Here is an 18,709-nt window from a genome sequence, read left to right as displayed (position 1 = left end):
GTTTGAAAATTATCGTAACTAAAAAATGAAAAGTAAAGATAAAAAAAAAAAAGCACCGAAACGGAGCGTTAATGAAGGAAGACTAGTCTTTTATATTATAGTGATTAATATTAATTTTTAATATGATATTTACAATTTTGATGATGTGTTAAAATATTAGTGGGGAACGGTAAGGGGACAATCGTGTCCATGCCGGAGTGTCGTGGAATGTTCAAAAAAAAAAAAAAGAAATCACTACTCCTAAGGAAAATAATCAACCAGAAAAAAGTACAAAGAAAAAAAGACGTGTATAATGTTGTCGGGGCACTACTCGTCTCAAATTTTTATTGTTTCTCGTGCCAGCAATAATAGCATACAACATATGATATTAAGAGTACATCATTTCATAGCATTTTCACCTCCACTTTGACTCATCATAACAAGTAATAATGCATTCTCAAAGAACAAATAAGTGGAGTAAAAAAAATAGAAGAAAGAAAACCCAAAAGAAAAAAAAAAAAAAGAAGGCAAATAGTAAGAGCCTTGGCAAAAAATTGTGAATGGAGAGTGCCACAACATCAGACACATATCAGATGTAATTCCCAGATTTACGCTTGAGGCTTTTCCCACTTAAGTGGCTTGACAACCTCCCATGTGAAATCAGCATCATCCCTTCCGAAATGTCCATAGGCAGCAGTCTTCAAGAACCTGCCATTGCCACCCCTCTTAAGGTCCAGGTTGATGGCGATCATTCCGGGCCTGAAATCAAAATTCTCCTTCACAATCTTCAGTATCTCCTTGTCCGGAATCTTCCCAGTCTTGTAGGTTTCAACGAACACCGACAACGGCTCGGGGACACCGATAGCATAGGAGACCTGGACAATGCACCTCCTGGCAAGCCCACTTGCCACAATGCTCTTTGCAGCCTGCCTGACAATGTAAGCACCACTCCTGTCTACCTTAGTTGGGTCCTTCCCTGAGAAGGCACCACCTCCGTGAGCACCCCATCCGCCATAGGTGTCGATGATGATCTTCCTCCCTGTTAAACCAGCATCACCATGTGGACCTCCGATGACAAAGCGACCAGATGGGTTGAGGTGGAAGATGGTTTTCTCATCCAGATACTTCTCAGGGATCACTGGCTTGATCACATGCTCTTTGAGGTCTGCGGCAATCTCATCATTGGTCACGGTCTCATCATGCTGAGTTGAAATGAGAACGGTGTGGACGCGAACAGGGACCATGGCACCATTGTCGTTGTAGTACTCGACAGTGACTTGGGTTTTCCCATCGGGCCTGAGCCAAGGGCAAGTCCCATTCTTGCGGACCTCAGTGAGGCGGGCACCAAGCTTGGTGGCGAGGACATGGCTGAGGGGCATGAGCTCAGGGGTCTCGTCAGTGGCATAGCCAAACATGTGGCCCTGGTCACCGGCACCAATCTCCTCGGGGCGCTTCGTGAGGTGGCCGTGGACACCCTGCGCAATGTCAGGGCTCTGCTGCTCGATGTTGACAAGGACCTTGCAGTGGTCAGCGTCGAGTCCAACATTGTCAGAGACAAAGCCAATGCTGCGGCAAGTGTCACGGACAATCTTCTCGTAGTCAACATTGGCCTTGGTGGTAATCTCGCCAAATACCATGACCATGTTGGTCTTGGTGCAGGTCTCACAGGCGACCTTGCTGTCGGCGTCCTGAGCAAGGCAGGCGTCGAGGACGGCGTCTGAGATCTGGTCGCAGAGCTTGTCGGGGTGACCCTCGTTCACAGATTCGGAGGTAAACAAGAAGGTCTCCATTTTTCTTTTCTTACGGTTACAAGCTGCACACAATTAGTAACTAAAGGTAATGAGATGTGATTGCAAAATTAAGTTCGGTAGCAGAGAAAATGAACAAAGCTTTATTGGAAACTTAAACAAGCGGGTCTTCATTATTTTCCCTTCCAATTATCTACCTAGGAAGTTACTGATAAAACGCTAATAAGATCTGGTAGTAACATTAAAGTCTAACAGAGAAAAAAGAAAAAGAAGAAAAGAGAACAAAGATTTTTTGCAAAATTTAAACATTGTCTCCATTTCTAATTAACGACGAAATGCATTTGAGATCTGATCTTTATCAATATATACGAGTACAAAGAACTAAAATCTGGAGAATTTCAACCAAATAATGTCGTCAATTACACATGAAACAAATCTAAGCAGGAACAAAATCAAGAAGGAAAAGGCAATTACAATCTCATTTGCTCAAGAACAGCCAAAAGTAATAAAAAAATTAGTATGAAAATGCAAGATCTACGACACCACAAGATTGGAATAGAAAAGTATGAAGAGTGAAATTTCATCAGATCTGGCAATGCTAGTAATGCATAATCCATGGATACAACGATTTCAAGATCCACGGTACGACGAAATTTAAGATACAAATTACGGAACGATTTCAATCAAATTCAAGACCTACGAATCAAGTCAAGAACGAAAACAAAAGGAAATTCACAAATCAGAAACCCAATCTAAACCGATTTCAAGATCGATCTGTTACACTAACATTCGGAAATCTAAGATCTGACTGACACAAATGAAAAACGAAGAGAGAGAAAGAAATAGAGCAAGATCTGAGAGAAAGATGGAGAGAGAGATCACCTGAATCAGAGGAGACGAAGACGAAGAAGAAGAAGAATGGTGATTTTGGGTTGGTGAAGTAGAAGGGGAAATGGAGATGGTATATATACAGAGAGACCCCCCAAGCACCGGAAATTGGGTCAGATTCAAAACGGCCATTTACGTGGGATCCAGATCGGTTCAGGATGGCATTGCCTTAATCTCAGCCGTCCATTCCGTCGGTAGGTCAGACTTGATTTATTAGATGTCAATCAAATGATTTTTTTTTTTAATTATTTTGATTTTTCAGCTTCACGCGTTTGGTGAAAAATTGGTAAGTGTCAATGTCGACTGACTTTTATATGCTTGAGAGTTTGGACTGTAAATCTCATTATTATTATTCAAAGCCGCACCATTCTTTTCCTCTAATCCACCCCTTTTTTTTTTTGTTTCTTTATGTAAATTTTGCTCGAAGGATTCTTCTTTGATGTTTCAATTATGTGACTTATGTCTCCATATTTTTTATTTTTTTTGAAGAATTATATAAAATGATGGGAGTTTTTCTTGTAGTTTCTGAAAAAATAAATTATTAATAATTTTATATTTTAGTAGTCAAATCTATATTAAAATTTATTTATTTTTTATATTTTTTTAATCTAATATAATTTTAACATGATTTAATAGTTAAAAAAAAATACCGGTAAGTCAGCTATAGAAGAATATCCCAAAAAAGATTGTTTTGTTTAATCAATGTAATTCTAATATGATTTTAAAGTTTGTCCTATTTGATAACATAATTCCATGCTATATTGATTAAGTAATTCTACTTCTATTATGAATAGATAATATTCTATCAACATATTATGCCTTTGTAAAAATAAAATACTGGTAGTTCTTTATATCAGCTGTTAGATCTGTATGAGAATTTATCTGTTCTATATACTTTTTAATTTAATATGATTTTGATCAGATCTAACAATTAAAAACTGAGACTACTAATCAGACGAACTACTGCACAAACTCCTTTTAAAGTTATGCACTAACAATTAAGTGTATTTATACTATGTGATTCTAAATTTTATCTCCCTAGTAGCATTCTAAAGTGACGCACTATTAGTTGAGTGTTTTTAAATAGTGATTCTAAAAGTATCCCATTAAGACATCTCTAATGCCATAATATAATTAATTTGTCAATTACAAATTTAACATTTGAGTATAAAAAACACTCTCTAATGCAGTATTATTTGTTATGTCAAATTTTACGTGTGCTATAGTTTGTGGCAAATTTCTCACTAAGTATAGCAAATAAAAAATTTGGCATTTTATTACTATTGACTAAAATGTTTACTTCTTCCATATAATTAATGCAACTTCTACATTTTCTAATCATTTTAAAAATAAAAAGTTTACTTTTACAACTTTTAAAGCTTAATAATTATAGAAAAAAATAAATTTAACATTTGTAAAAATGAAAGTAACATACCATATCATACTGTTTGATGTTAAATATACAATTGATATTGACATTTACATTAAAGATAGTCTTAGTAGTAATGGAATTTTAGACCGTCGGTTTATCACCAAGTTTCATTTAATTTGTATATTTATTTTTAGTTTAGATGTAATTTTCATATGATTATAAAGTTTTGCACTATCTCATAAAAAAAAAAAGAGATACATTGTTAATATTAGTGTGTTTATGCGTTTTTTTCACCCTAATTGTCATACCAATTTATTTTAAGATTCTCTTTTATAGTCGGCTTATTAGTAGGCCAGTTTTTAACCGTTGAATTTAACAGTCATAAACAAGTCTACTGATAGAGAGACCCCACCAGAAAAAGTCTTAAAAAAAATACCGGTAAGTTTTTATTTTTTAAACATTATATCTGCATAAAAACTATATATTATGTAAATTTTTTAAGTTTTATTTGATTTTAAATTATATCAAATGGACAGGCAGCACTCATAATTTTGATATGAATTGACACGCCCTATTAGTGCCCTACTGGTGTTATATTGCTTTTTTTTTTTTTTTAGGGAATTGCTTTTTGGTGTGTTGAATCTTCACTAAATCATAAATACGGATACTTTTCAATTCAGATAGATTTTAGGCTTGAAAACACGTAGTACATAAGATATTCTACAATGAAAAAAAATAAAAGAACGCTAAGCAAGCAACTTTTCTCATAAAATCTGATAACTAAAGTTGTGAGCAATTTGTTAATCTAAACATATAATAAAGCCAAAGAAGGAGTTTATCCTTTAATCATGTGTCAACTTCTCCTCTTTTTCTTTCGTGTTTTGTTTTTGTTTTTTATTTTTTCTAATTCTTTTCACTTTTGGTTTGTTGCCTTTTTTTTTTTCTTTTGCCTAAAACTTCTTTATAGTTTATTTTTAATTTTTCCTATTTTTCTATTTTAAAATTTTTTAAAAACAAAAAAAAATTCTTCTTTTTCTTTTCTATTGTTTTTTTTTTTATTTTTCCGTAATATTCTTTAACAATTTATTTTTTTACAATATCTTTTTTTAGAATACTTCCCTTTCTCACCTTTTTTAATTAAAATAATTCTTTTCAAAATTCTCCCCTACTACTTAAGTTTCTTTTTGTCAAAAACTCCCATATAACTTTATTTATTTTTCGATGTTATTTTTTTTAATTTTTTTCCTCTTACTCCAATTGATGGAGTTAGTTCTAAAGACATCACGTGTCGAGATGTTTGATTTAGCAAATAACACGTTGTTATACTTACGACAAAAAATAACACGTTTTTATAAAGAAATGCGCTATGAGATCACGTGACAATTAACACCTTTAGAAAATTATTCTTGTTGTTATTATCTTTTTCTTCTCCCTTTCCTTTTCCTGTTTATCTATTCGTAGAGAATAATATGATGAAAAGTCAGGTGATTCCATGGGTGGGTTGGGTTCAAAGTTCAAACCTAATGTGACATTACATCGTTTCCAAATTTTGATTAGGTTTACCTACCATTTTACGCATATGAGTCTACTGCAAGTCGTCATAATTGGTGTTTGGTATGAAAATTCTTGTTATGATTCAAATTATAGTTCGTAGCTCGCTACGATATTTTATCTCACAAAAAACACACGTAAATTGAGAATGGTCCTGAATCATGATTTGAAATCCATGAACTAAACATTAATATGATTCGGTATTTAGTAAGAAGAGGTTAAAAAATAATAAAAAATGAAAAAAAAAAACATTGAGCCTTAAGAATTATATGAAAAAAGTGATGTCATGTAATAAGCTATCAGTAATTTTAAAAAGAACTCCATCATGAGATGATGAATTTAAATCTACTCTACCTCTAAGTAAAAAATAAAATAAAATAAAATAAAATAGAAAGAATGAAAGAAAACCAAAACACCCTCTATCGACATCATCAAAATTATATGAAAAAAAATACATATTTAAGGGGGGAAAACATGGTCACGTTCATTTTACCGATTCGAGTTTAAAATTTGAGTTTTGCTACAGTAACAAGCTCTAAAAAATAGTCATATCTAACTTTTTTACTATAGTAAAAAACTCTCACATAAAGTTACATCTCAACTCAAATTAAAAATTCAAATCAGCGAATTAAACAAACCACATATATTATCTTGTCGAAAGAACATAGACTGGGAAGTGCCAAAAGTGCAATGGTGTCGAGTAGCTTGTTTATAAAGAGTTTGAGTAGCAAATGCAACAGAGAGATATTATGAGGAGTCCGTTTGGCACATAGATTCGTTCCCTGATTCGAATCATGGTTCGTGGTTCGTTACAGTATTTTCTCTTACAAAAAATACACGTAAATCAAAAATAATTCTAATCACATAGTTTGAATACATGAACCAAACGCCACCTAAATATTCTGGATGATTATTTGACAAGTTATTCATGAAACTAAAGCTAATGATGCATTACTATACCTTTAGGAAAAAAGAAAAATCATTAATGAGCTCAAGTATGCTAGTTTCGGAAACCAATTGTACGGAAAAATTGGGAAAGAGCATGGTATAGGATCGAATCGTATATTTTAAAAATCGTTCATAATTTTTTTGAACAAGCCTTTATAAATACATTAATTTAATGCATATATGTATAAGATGCGTGTTAGGTGCTGATTTGCTCTTTTTATCAAGTTCGTTGTTCAATTTGTTGCAACAAATAAAGGACAAATATGAACAAGTAAAAAGACACAAGAGATTAGTATCGTGATTCGGTAACTATCTAATTCATAGGGCCATACATAGATAATGAACAATCTACAAGTCTCAAAGATTATAAATACCAATCAGAATTATATATACAAATCTTTAACTTTGTCACTGCCGTGTAGAATCAACTTGATAATCTTGTTCAACAAGCACCACTCGTCTTTAAAAACTGCACAGCGAAATCTCTTCTACTAGCAGTGTGCCCTCTCTTAAAAACTTTTAATTCTTATACCGAAGAACGATCTTCAATAAACTCTCAAGGCTCACAGACTTTTTCTGAGAATATTCTTAGTAAAACCAAAGCTCCAAAAACCTGATGAGACTCTTGTGGGACTCTAATATCTATATAGTATCATGCAACAATCACATAAAAAGAGCTTGACCAGATTTATATAAAAGTTGACAATAAAATATATTGATATGAGGAAGAAATATGATAAAAAAAAATTATTTACTCAAATGTATAAAACTTACAAACCATTAGAGAATCAAAACTCAAATAAACTCACTACACATATAGGATCGTCTCTAGCCTCACTCAATATCTCTAGCCAAGCTTGCACATAATTCTCACAAATTTTTAAAGAGAAAATATGAGAATAAAAATAAGACAAAATGAGTATCTAAACTTAAGTTAAAATTCAACAATTAATAACCTTGATAAATACCCTATTTATAGAGTTATTAGGTCATGTCAAAAGTTACAATCAGCAACAAAAATAATAAAGAAAATAAAATTAAAAACGTTTTCTTATTTAATTGAAATTTATAAGGCTTTATTTGGTGAGTAAAAGCTGATAAAATAGAGGAAGAAAACCAGCAAAAAGGGTTTGGAACGGAAGAAAAATCCCAAGTGCATGGACACGTGTCGCTGAACGGAAGTGGAGCAGATGAAAAGCTGTGCGCGGCGGGACCCTTGGGTTTCTTGGGGTTGTCTTGCGCAGATGATCTGGACTCGGCAAGGGGAACTTTCACACGAGGAAAGCAAATTATGGCTTGACTTGGGCTACTAGCTTCTTGGGCCAAATTGAACTCTTTTTCTTTCTGGGCTTTTTTTAAAAGTTGGGCTTTGCTAGCTTTGTGGCCCAGTTGTGTTTGAGGCTGACTTTTGCACCTACAAACATGTGGATGTGCGATGGCCATATTGGTCCAAGAACCGACGTGCATGTGTGGATTTGTCAAAGAAAATGGAGATTAGCTTAGCACTCCTTGAGCTTGAGTTGTTTTCTTTGCTTGGTATTGTGGCATAAATATTTCGTACAAAATAAAATAAAATAAATTAAAATTAAATACTTTCACATAAAATTAATTTCATGAAAATATTTAATTAAAACATAATTTATTTAACAATTATGAAAAAATTAAGTGCATTTTCATGCGCTTATCAATAATCAATAAAAATTTATGCAACTCGTTGTCATTTTTCCAATAGTTTACTATTATTCTTGTTGTTATTATCTTTTTCTTTTTCCTTTCCCTTTCCTTTCCCTGACGTAGAGAATAGTATGATGAAAAGTCAGGTGATTCCATGGGGGTGGGTTGGGTTCAAACCTAATGTGACATTTCATCGTTTCCAAATTTTGATAAGGTTTACCTATCATTTTACGCATATGAGTCTACTGCACGTCGTCATAATTTAATATGATTCGGTATTTAGTAAGAGGAGGTTAAAAAATAATAAAAAATGAAAAAAAAAAAAAAAAACCTTGAGCCTTAAGAATTATATGAAAAAAGTGATGTCATGTAATAGGCTATCGGCAATTTTAAAAAGAACTCTATCATAAGATGATGAATTTAAATCCACTCTACCTCAAAGTAAAAATAAAAAAATAAATAAAATAAATAAAAAAGAAAGAAAGAAAGAAAGAAGACCAAAACACCCTCTATCGATATCATCAAAATTATATGAAAAAGATATATATAAAGAGCAACAGAGAGATATTATGAGAGTAAATATTCTGGATGATTTGTTGACAAGTTATTCATGAAACTAAAGCTAATGATGCAATAGGAGTCGTGCATGACACTAGAGGCAAAAACTTTAGCTACTTACTATACCTAAAGGAAAAAAGAAAAATCATAATGAGCTCAAGTATGCTGGTTTTGACAACCAATTGTACGGATAACGATCGAATCGTATATTTTAAAAATCTTTCATAAAATATTTTGAACAAGCCTCTATAAATACATTAATTTAATGCATATATATAAGATGAGTGTTAGGTACTGATTTGCTCTTTTTATCAAGTTTGTTGTTCAATATGTTGCAACAAATAAAGGACAAACATGAACAAGTAAAATAACACAAGAGTTTAATATCGCGGTTCGGTAACCATCTAATCCATAAAGTCATATCTAGACAGTAGTGAACAATCTATAAGTCTCAAAGATTACAAACACTAATCAGAATTATATATACAAATAAAGATTTCGTCTTTAACTTTGTTACTGTCGTGTAAAATTAACTTGATGACCTTATTTAACGAGAATAAATTAACTTTATCTTTTAAAAAAGAAAAGAAAATTAAAAATGTTTTCTTATTTAATTGAAATTTATAAGGCTTTATTTGATGAGTAAAAGCTGATAAAATGGAGGAAGAACACCAGCAAAAAGGGTTTGGAACGGAAGAAAAATCCTAAGTGCATGGACATGTGTTGCTGACCGGAAGGAGAGCAGATGAAAAGCTGTGCGCGGTGGGACCTTGGGTTTCTTGGGGTTGTCTTGCGCACATGATCTGGACTCGGCAAGGAGAACTTTCACACGAGGAAAGCAAATTGTGGCTTGACTTGGGCTACTAGTTTCTTGGGCCAAATTGAACTCTTTTCCTTTCTGGGCTTTTTTTAAAAGTTGGGCTTTGCTAGCTTTGTGACCCAGTTGTGTTTGAGGCTGACTTTTGCACCTGCAAACATGTGGATGTGCGATGGCCATATTGGTCCAAGAACCCAGGTGCATGTGTGGATTTGTCAAAGAAAATGGAGATTAACTCAGGGAGAAAGAGGAAAATAGGTCAATACTTGAGATGAATTAAAATTAATAGGTTAATAGTTTACATAAATTAATAAATAGGTTAAATTATTATTTTCGTCCATAACTTGTTTAGTTATAAACCATAACTTGACAAGTTATTATCCATAATTGTCCATAACTTATTTAGTTATGAACCATAACTTGACAAGTTTGTTCATAACGTATCTGGTTATGAACTATAACTTAACAAGTTATGGCCTATTAATTTTTATAACTAAAAATTGACCTATATATTTTCTTAAGCTTTTCATATTGGCCTATTTTATACTATTTCCCATTAACTTAGCACTCCTTGAGTTTGAGTTGCTTTCTTTACTTGGTATTGTGGCCTAAATATCTTATTTTCTTACAAAATAAAATAAAATTAAATTAAATTAAATACTTTCACATAAAATTAATTTCATGAAAATATTTAATTAAAACATAATTTATTTAACAATTATGAACAAATTAAATGCATTTTCATGCGCTCATCAGTAATCAATAAAAATTTATGCAACTCGTTGTCATTTTTCCAATAGTTTAGGCGTGACTGAGACGAGGACACAGTGGCAGCAGAGTTGAGTAGTTTCTAGTGTTTTTGAGGCGTCAGCCATGGTAGAAGGGGGTGTGCTTGTGGGAAACCAGAATGGCTCTAAGAATAAATAGAGTTTTAGCAAATAATGGAAATTAAGAATAAATTGGCCTTTGCTGGTTTTTCATTAAGTAATGAGATTGCAATATATACACTTAAGTGATTGGTACAAAGAAGGAAAAATTCTGGTACAGCTAGTTTCTTAGAATACAAAGATTACCAAAGAGTGAAATCAATATTCAAGATAGATAAGCAAATTCCATATTTATCCCCTTTAAGAGGAAATCAATACCAAAGGAGATGAAAAGACTAACATACCCTTTATCCATATCTTATATTATGTGTATCCCCATTCCCCACTAAATTTTCATGACTACTTTTATAAATAAACAAAAGGGAATTACTTCTCACATTTTCTTTCCATTTGAGAGTGGATGTAAAAACGCCCTAAAATTGAATAGAAACCAATCAAAAAGTTCAAAAATGAGAAAAACTCTGTTTTGAACCGCAACATCTATATATGTCAAATACCGTCAATTTCACCTGTTTGTCAATTTTACGACTTTTGACCCCACATCAAAAGTTTTTTTTTTCTCCCCTTCAAAAATGGCCTTCTCTAAAGTTAAAATAGAAAAGTCAATTGGGTCGAGCCGCTCATCAAGCACGATAGCACAGCACGAGACTTTTTAGTCCGATACGAGACGAGATTATAACGTGCTAGGCTAAACAAGACACGTGGTAGTTAGCCGTGTTAGGCTCATAAATTTTTAGTACGTGGACCTGATACGAGCACAACACGACAAATATAATTTTTTTGATTAATAATTTTTCATTACTATTACATATCTCTAAATAATTAAAAAAAATTGTAGATTTGCATAAACAAAATTAATTCATTTGACCTTAAAATCAATGAATATGTTCAGAAATTATTATCAAGTATTTGATGAACGAAGGGCATGACTACTACCAGATATTTTAGAGGCTTTAATGTGTGTGAAAGATTGAAAGGATGCAGAAAAAAAACAACTCCAAGTTTAAATGATTGAAAATTTTACAAACTCGGATGATAACTCTGTGTTTTAGCTAAATTAGTTGAAATATGTGATTTTCATTTTAATAAAATTTTGAGCGAGGGGCTTGACATACAATATTGATTTGTTATCTTTTTATGTTAGTTGTCTCTTATTCTCAGTATTAATTTAAATAAAATAAAAAATTATATTTATAAATTATTATTTATGATAATGATGGCATCGAGTTTTTTATTTTTTTTATTTGTTACTTAGTTATAGCATATGAAATTATATATTTAAAAATGCTTAAAAAATAATTTTAAAATGACTCAATAGTTTAATAAGTATGTCAAGCACAATGGGCCCGTTCATTTTGCTTATTTGAGTTTGTAATTAGAGTTGAGATGTGATTTTATGTGAAAATTTTTTACTGTAGTAAAAAAGTTAGATGTGACTGTTTCTGAAAATTTTTTACTATAGTAAAACTCAAATTTTAAATTCAAATCGGTAAAGTGAATGAGGCCTAAAATATAAATACAATACAATACAAATATAGTACGAGCATGAATAGACCTGGGCTTATGGTCAGACCGTAATATTTGTAATTTTAAATTTTGAGCTGACACAAATAAAATACAAAATTTTAATGGATCAAATTAAACATGACACAAAATACGTACGGGCTTAGTTGATTACGGGTCGGACCGGCACATCACGATTCACCTCTTTAAGTTGAAAGCTTAAATAAATAAAAAAATAAAAAAAGTAAAGTCAAAAAGAAAGATGATGATAGAGCATCAAGAGAATTGTCGGTGGATGGTAGCGTATAACGTCAAAACTCAAAACTCAAAAAGGAAAAAGGAAAAACAGAAAACAGAAAACGACTACTGACTTTGATTTTGGTGTCTCTTTTAACTGCGTCCACGTTACTCCTATCTTACCTGTCATCTTCTCCTCTCTTTTCTCTCCAACATAAACTGAAACTTTTAAATTAAAACCAAAACTAACAACAAATCTTCTTTCTCACACAACACAAATTCGAACATCTCTCTCATTCTACCCTTCTCTCTCTCTCTTAAGACTTTCACAATAATGGGCAAGATCACTTCCTTCAAACAAGATTATTCTTTCGGTAATTTGTTTCATCTCATCTCTTTTGTTTTTCTTCTTCTTCTTTCAGGTTCTTGTACTTTTTTTTCTGATTTGAAATTTATCGTTGGATTATGAGCGCAGATGATCGACTTGCGGAATCAAAGAACATTATTGCGAAATACCCAGATAGAATTCCTGCACGTTTCCCAATTTATTTCAGTCTCGGAATTTTATTCAATCTCTTCACATTTTCCTTGTTCTTTATTTACAAAATCGTTGATTTTTTTTTTGTTTGCTTTTTCTTTAACATGGGAAGAAACAATAAAATTGTCTATGAAGATCATTGATTATTTTTGCTTACATTACTGTCAGACATGCAAAAGGAGTTTCTTCTTTTGCATTTCTTCTTTTTTCTATCGGAAAAAAGAAAATGAATATTTATTTTTTTGCCGGAAAATTGATAACGAAGTTATTTCTTTTTTTCCTTGAAAGTTTCAATTTTGTTTTGTGGAGATTGGTGAGGGAAAAACGATAAGCCCTATTCATTTCACTAATTCAAGTTTAGAATTTAAGTTTTATTATAATAAAAAGTTTTTAAAAACAATCATATTTAATTTTTTTATTACGATAAAAACTTTCATAAAAAATCACATCTCAATTCGAATTAAAAACTTGAATCAGTAAAATAAACGGGTCCGTAATTTAAATGTGCAGGAAAGAGAGACATGTACGTAACAGAACATGACAAAAATGTAGAGTTAATAAAGAAAGAGAGAGTCAAAAAAAAAAAAAAAAAAAAAAAAAAAAAAAAAAAAAAAAAAACAAAGCTGTCTAGGCCAAAGCTTTACAATTTAAGTGTGCAGGACTAATCTACATTCATAGGATCTTGATTCAGACTAGTTGGATAATTGGGATTTACATGGGGATTCATAGGGAGTATTCATAGGGATTTACATCATATGGATAATTGGATATCCCTTAATTTGCAGGTGATCATTGAGAGATACTCAAGGACAGACCTTCCTGAAATGGACAAGAAGAAGTAGGTCTTCTTTTCATTTCACAATTTGCCTCCATTCTTGCTTTACATTATGTTTGGTCGGGATGAAACGTGGAAAGTAAGACAGTAGTAGAGGGATTTTTTAACAGAACACAGAATAGTAGAAATTTTTTTATTTTTTTTGCTTGTAAAAAACGGAATAGTAGGCTGTTTGGTAGGAGAAAATGAGTGAAAGGATAAAAGGATATGTAGGGCGCGCTCTTTTCTATCCGTTTGAAAGCGGAGAGATTTTTGGAGAGAAAACTCGTTACGACGTGTTTAAAACAGCCATTCACTTATAAGTATTCATTTCCTTTCCTTCCTATGGTGCCAAATAATGTAGAGGAAATACAACTTTCTTTTTTTCATTCAATATTTTGTATCACCTTTTTTCTTTCTTTTTAACTAAACAGAGAAAAAAATTTTCTTTTGCCAAAACCATAACAGCCTCTTAGATGCATCAGATTCAAATGCTTACAATTTTACAACTTAACTGCTGATAAAGTTGCTAATCTGTGTTTTTCGTTTTCTTCTCGAAGATACCTTGTTCCAAGAGACATGTCTGTTGGACAATTCATCCACATCTTAAGCAGCAGGTTGCATTTGAGTCCCGGAAAGGCTCTCTTTGTGTTTGTGAAGAACACATTGCCCCAAACAGGTGAAGTTCATAGCAATGTTTCACTAATAATGTCTAGAATACTAGGATTATATTTTTAAGGAACATGCTATAAAGTGTTTCATTTTATATTACCTTCGCTTACAGCCAGCTGTATGGATTTCGTCTATGAAACTTACAAGGATGAAGATGGATTTCTTTACATGTGTTACAGCAGTGAGAAAACCTTTGGCTAGTACTTTTTTTTTTTTCTTTGTAAGTACTTGTACATTGTAATTAAACTTTTAACTGCATTGCTCATAAACGTGCCTGCATCTAGAAAGCTCGGCACTCTCATTTTCAAAGGATATCAATTTCATTTGCTTTCTGTAAAGTTCATCCGTTTACAGGCCTCGTATGTTTCCTGTGTCAAGTATTAACGATTGGAACATACGAGCATTATTGTTGAAGGTTCACCTCAGAAGAATGAATAAAATTTCACTTCCAAGCGTATGTTTCGTGCTTTAGTAGATAATTTACCTTGTGAAAATCAAGTTATTCTTTAGCGATGTTTGTTTCATGTATCAGTCTCTAGCACTGAATCATGATTCATGATTCTCTATAGTGTTTTTTTCTCACAAAAAATTTTAAATTTCAAAAATCAGAATTATGAATCATGATTCTGAATCCATGAATCAAACGTTACCTTTTTGTTTTGAAATTGTTTGAAAGTACAAAGTATGGGATAGGAAGCAACATCAATAGTGGAAATTACGAGCCCTTGAGGTTTTATTCTTGTGCATAAATAAATTCATGGACGTCGTCCTGACACTGCTAAGTTTGTTTAACAGAAAAAACTGATTACATCAAACAACCGAACTGTTGATACTGAGAAATACCCCTTTTTATGACATTGTAATGCATACGTTGCTTCGTTACAGCGGTTTGACAACTCCATGGACAGTGACATCAGCCTCGAAAATGGAAGTGTCCTTAACCAGGTAACCCGAGGTGGTCCTGAAGTAGGCAGATGTGATATGTCTTGACCAGCCATATTCCTCATTTCGGGTACTGAACCAGTGACTGGCTTTACCATAATAATTGTTGGTATTGATTTGATTTAGAATGCGCAATGTGAATTCGGCGTATATTTTGCTGCCTGGAGGAAGGGTGGTTGAATCAACCAAAGCCAAATAGAGTGATAGATGAGTACCCAATCCATCTCCTTTTCCCTTAGGATACAGCCTTATCTTCCTGTAGAGACAAAATACGAAACCAGTACATGAAAAATGCTTCTTTGCCTTCTTTATCATCATGGAATTTTAGGGGAAAAAAAAAAAAAAGACGATATAATGGGGATACCATTTCAGATCTGCTGCGTTGAATTCTTCCGATTCGCTGCATACTACGCCTAACTTGGAATAGTTGTCCACCCTAAAAGTGTGCTTGTATGTGATGGGATCCTTTATCATCTGTAGACATTCTCCTTTACCAGTGCTTCTTTCTTTGCAAACAAACACTTCTGCTCCAAGAACACAAGTGTCATCCACAAGAAACCCATTAGCAGAGTCATTCAGAACTTTAAGAGAGATGAATTGATCAAAGCCCCATTCAAGCTTCATTCTGTGAAAGCGTCTTTCCTTTCCCTCAACATCTAAGGCAACACAGAGTTGGGAAATAAGAGTGTGTTAGAATGAGTTTCATGATGGTTAAAAGAAATTGCGATTTTTTAACTCAGAAGGGTAAACTAAAGATACTTAAGGGTTGTTCTTTTCACAGCTCAAGTTGATAACGTGAGTTGTGTATGTGAGAAAAAAACACTGTAGTAAAAAAGTTGAGTTATGAAATTTTATGAGAGAAAACAATACTGTAGCAATAGAACTTGAGTTGTGACTTGAGTTATGGAAAAAAAAAACAATAAGATGTTACTAATTGACACTATGTATATTAAAACTATAAGTTTGAGGATAAATTACCCTGAAGAACCATGTAGTTATCATTGTTCTGATTGAGTATAAACAACCTGAAAACGGCATAAACTTCCCAACCGGTTTGGAGGGAATCCGCTTCGGCCATTGCCAAGTAGAGAGAGATATATTATTCCTGCTTTTGTTTCCATTTGGATAGATAACCAAGTTCCTGAAAACATAGACGTGACATGTATAAGACATGACAGAAAAAGGAAAATGCAGGAAATTTATGATGTGAATTTTACTGGCAAGAAAATGTACCATTTGTAGCCTCCAGCTTCAAATTGATTCGACGCGTATCTATCTATTGAATTCTTCATTAACAAAGAAAACGACTGTAGTTTGATTGTATAATGAGCCGGTGGTACATTTGAGATTGACCTCAAAACGCCTGCAAATAGATAATTAGACATGTCATGATGTAGAAACTGATTGAATGATAATTAGACACATCCTCCTCATTTTGATTGTACAAGGAATTCTTTCGAAACTCAAACTCTACCTATAACGTACCATCTGGATCGTTGAAGACTGGAGTGGCGGCCATGGCAACAGAATCCACACCAATAGCGTCAAATGCCCGGTACGAGGTTGGAACAATATCCTAAATGGAGTTTTCTCTGCTTTTTAAGGGGAAAATGAATGTTAATCCTTTGCTTCAAGAGGATTGCATTGTTCCAGGGAACAAGTATCAATTCTCTGCTTGAGGGTGTTTGTCTCCTACTTTTTTTTCCAAATGAGAATGCATTCTTTAACCATTCTTTGGACAAAGCCTACTAGGGGCTAGATGGTTATGCTCAGGAGATATGTAATTTTATTTGGAAATTAAGAAAGTTACTTTTTTTTTAATGTGTTTTATCGAATTAGTGGATGATATCGCAATATTTAATTAATAAGCTTCAAAAAAAAAAAAAAAATCAAGTGCATCATGAAATCTTATTTCTACTCCTTCTTTAGTCTAAAACATGTTAACAGAAAAAAAGCAAATTAAAAAAACCCATCCCCACCCTTATGAAAGCCACATCAAAAACATTTGTGCGGCACTTGAAGGGTACTTTTTGAAGTATGAATACTAATTTAAAAACAAATTAAGAATCCTATAAGTTAGGGTTAAATTGATAAAAATGATTTCCAATTCCATTTATTAATAATTAACTCATGTATAAATCACATGTCAATTTCCATGGATTATTAAAGTCACTCACTTTCCATCCAAAAACTAATAATAGTAATAACATTACTATCACGATGTAATTTTCTGAAAAAAAAAAAAAAAAGGAAGAAGAAGAAGAGAAGGAGAAGCCAATAATTTGAACTACTTTTATTCCTCAAGTCTCAAAGGAACTTTTTTTTCCGTCGCACAAATCATCTGAACTTCTTTTCTTCCTTTCTAACCAAAACCAAAATAATTAGAGTGTTCGCAGTCAGTTGGGAAGGTTTTTTTAGAAATCACCAACCAAATTAAAAATCATTTTTTCTTTTAGACAGTTTAGGCGGTTTGATATTTTGACAAAAATTAAATTGAACCAAATCATTTATAAGCAGTTTGAACAGTTTAATTTAGGTGGTTTAAGTTTAAGACTAAAAAAATTTTCAATAATTCACAAAAATTATAAAATTATTAATCAATAAAAATAAAAATAAGATTCAAGTTTACAATATAATTAAAAAATAATAAATGACTTACAAAATCACCATTTAAAGTTTTAATACAAATCAACAAAAATATGATAGGGTATATTTTATAAGTGTATAACATTTATTATGATTAATAAAAACTAAAATAAATACTAAAAATATTTTAAAAATTAAAAAATTATATATGTATATTTTTTGTTATATTATTAAGCGGTTTGGGGAGTCCAAATCACAAACTATACCGCTCAAAAAAATTAGATTTTTAAAATAGACCAAACCACCTAATAATTCAATGAAGCCAACAACAGACGAGAGAGAGATACAATGAGCTTCTCTCTTTTTTAGTTTTTTCTTTTTTTTGGTCCATGTAACAATAATCATTCATGTGCATAAAAGGTTAAAGAATTTGAGTCTTAGCTTTTTCTCAAGAGGACTCATTCTTTCTCATACTAAAAACCAGCCACACTATTAAGCCCAATTTATTTCATTGGTTCAGTTCAATTTAACTCAATTCGAACAATGAACATAATTTAAACTTGAGTTTAGTAAACACGTAATCCAAATTATGTTTTTCGTTTGAACTGAGTTAAACTATCAAACTTCAAATTTAACTTCCCCTTAAGTTTAATCGTTTAAACTATTTTTGTATAGTAAAAAAATTTTCACCTATCTGCTTTTTACACCTATTAAATACAAATTCGAATATTATACTCTGTTCAAATTAAACTTTTAAGTGCACATTCTCAAACTATAATTTAAACCACACAATTTAAATTTTTTTTTAAACAAAAAAGTTTCAACAAAATTCGAACTAGTGAACCAAACGAGAGCTAAATATCCTTTAACCAAACTTAAGACAATTTTTACTAGAGACGCTAGATGGTTATGTCAGATGATACATGGGGCATACTACTATATGCTCTTTTTCAGTAAGAAAAAAAAAAAAAAAAAAAAAAAAAAAAAAAAAAAAC

At 32.1% G+C, this 18,709-nt stretch overlaps 3 protein-coding genes across 3 annotated transcripts; 1 reads left to right on the top strand and 2 right to left on the bottom strand.

Moving 5' to 3' along the window:
• Positions 1 to 267: 267 nt before the first annotated feature.
• LOC21407849 (S-adenosylmethionine synthase 2) lies at positions 268 to 2,706 on the bottom strand. The gene is made up of 2 exons (XM_010101405.2): positions 2,610 to 2,706; positions 268 to 1,792 (listed from the first exon to the last, which is right to left on the bottom strand). Exon 2 carries the CDS (start codon positions 1,767 to 1,769, stop codon positions 588 to 590), a length of 1,182 nt encoding a protein of 393 aa, XP_010099707.1. The 5' UTR covers positions 1,770 to 1,792; positions 2,610 to 2,706; the 3' UTR covers positions 268 to 587.
• Positions 2,707 to 12,366: 9,660 nt separating this feature from the next.
• On the top strand, positions 12,367 to 14,637 carry LOC21407847 (autophagy-related protein 8i). Its single transcript, XM_010101403.2, has 5 exons — positions 12,367 to 12,536; positions 12,638 to 12,693; positions 13,486 to 13,538; positions 14,075 to 14,193; positions 14,299 to 14,637. The coding sequence occupies exons 1-5, from the start codon at positions 12,497 to 12,499 to the stop codon at positions 14,385 to 14,387; spliced, it is 357 nt and encodes a 118-aa protein (XP_010099705.2). The 5' UTR covers positions 12,367 to 12,496; the 3' UTR covers positions 14,388 to 14,637.
• A 428-nt stretch (positions 14,638 to 15,065) lies between these two features.
• LOC21407846 lies at positions 15,066 to 16,647 on the bottom strand. Its single transcript, XM_010101402.1, has 5 exons — positions 16,614 to 16,647; positions 16,362 to 16,491; positions 16,154 to 16,269; positions 15,493 to 15,784; positions 15,066 to 15,384 (listed from the first exon to the last, which is right to left on the bottom strand). Exons 1-5 carry the CDS (start codon positions 16,645 to 16,647, stop codon positions 15,066 to 15,068), a joined length of 891 nt encoding a protein of 296 aa, XP_010099704.1.
• Positions 16,648 to 18,709: the final 2,062 nt, after the last annotated feature.

The sequence above is a fragment of the Morus notabilis genome, unplaced genomic scaffold, assembly GCF_000414095.1.
Source record: "Morus notabilis unplaced genomic scaffold, ASM41409v2 Scaffold172, whole genome shotgun sequence".
In the NCBI taxonomy this organism is placed as follows: Eukaryota; Viridiplantae; Streptophyta; class Magnoliopsida; order Rosales; family Moraceae; genus Morus; species Morus notabilis.
The sequence above is the reverse complement of the archived record's forward strand: the minus strand, read 5'-3'. Positions and strand labels throughout refer to the sequence as shown.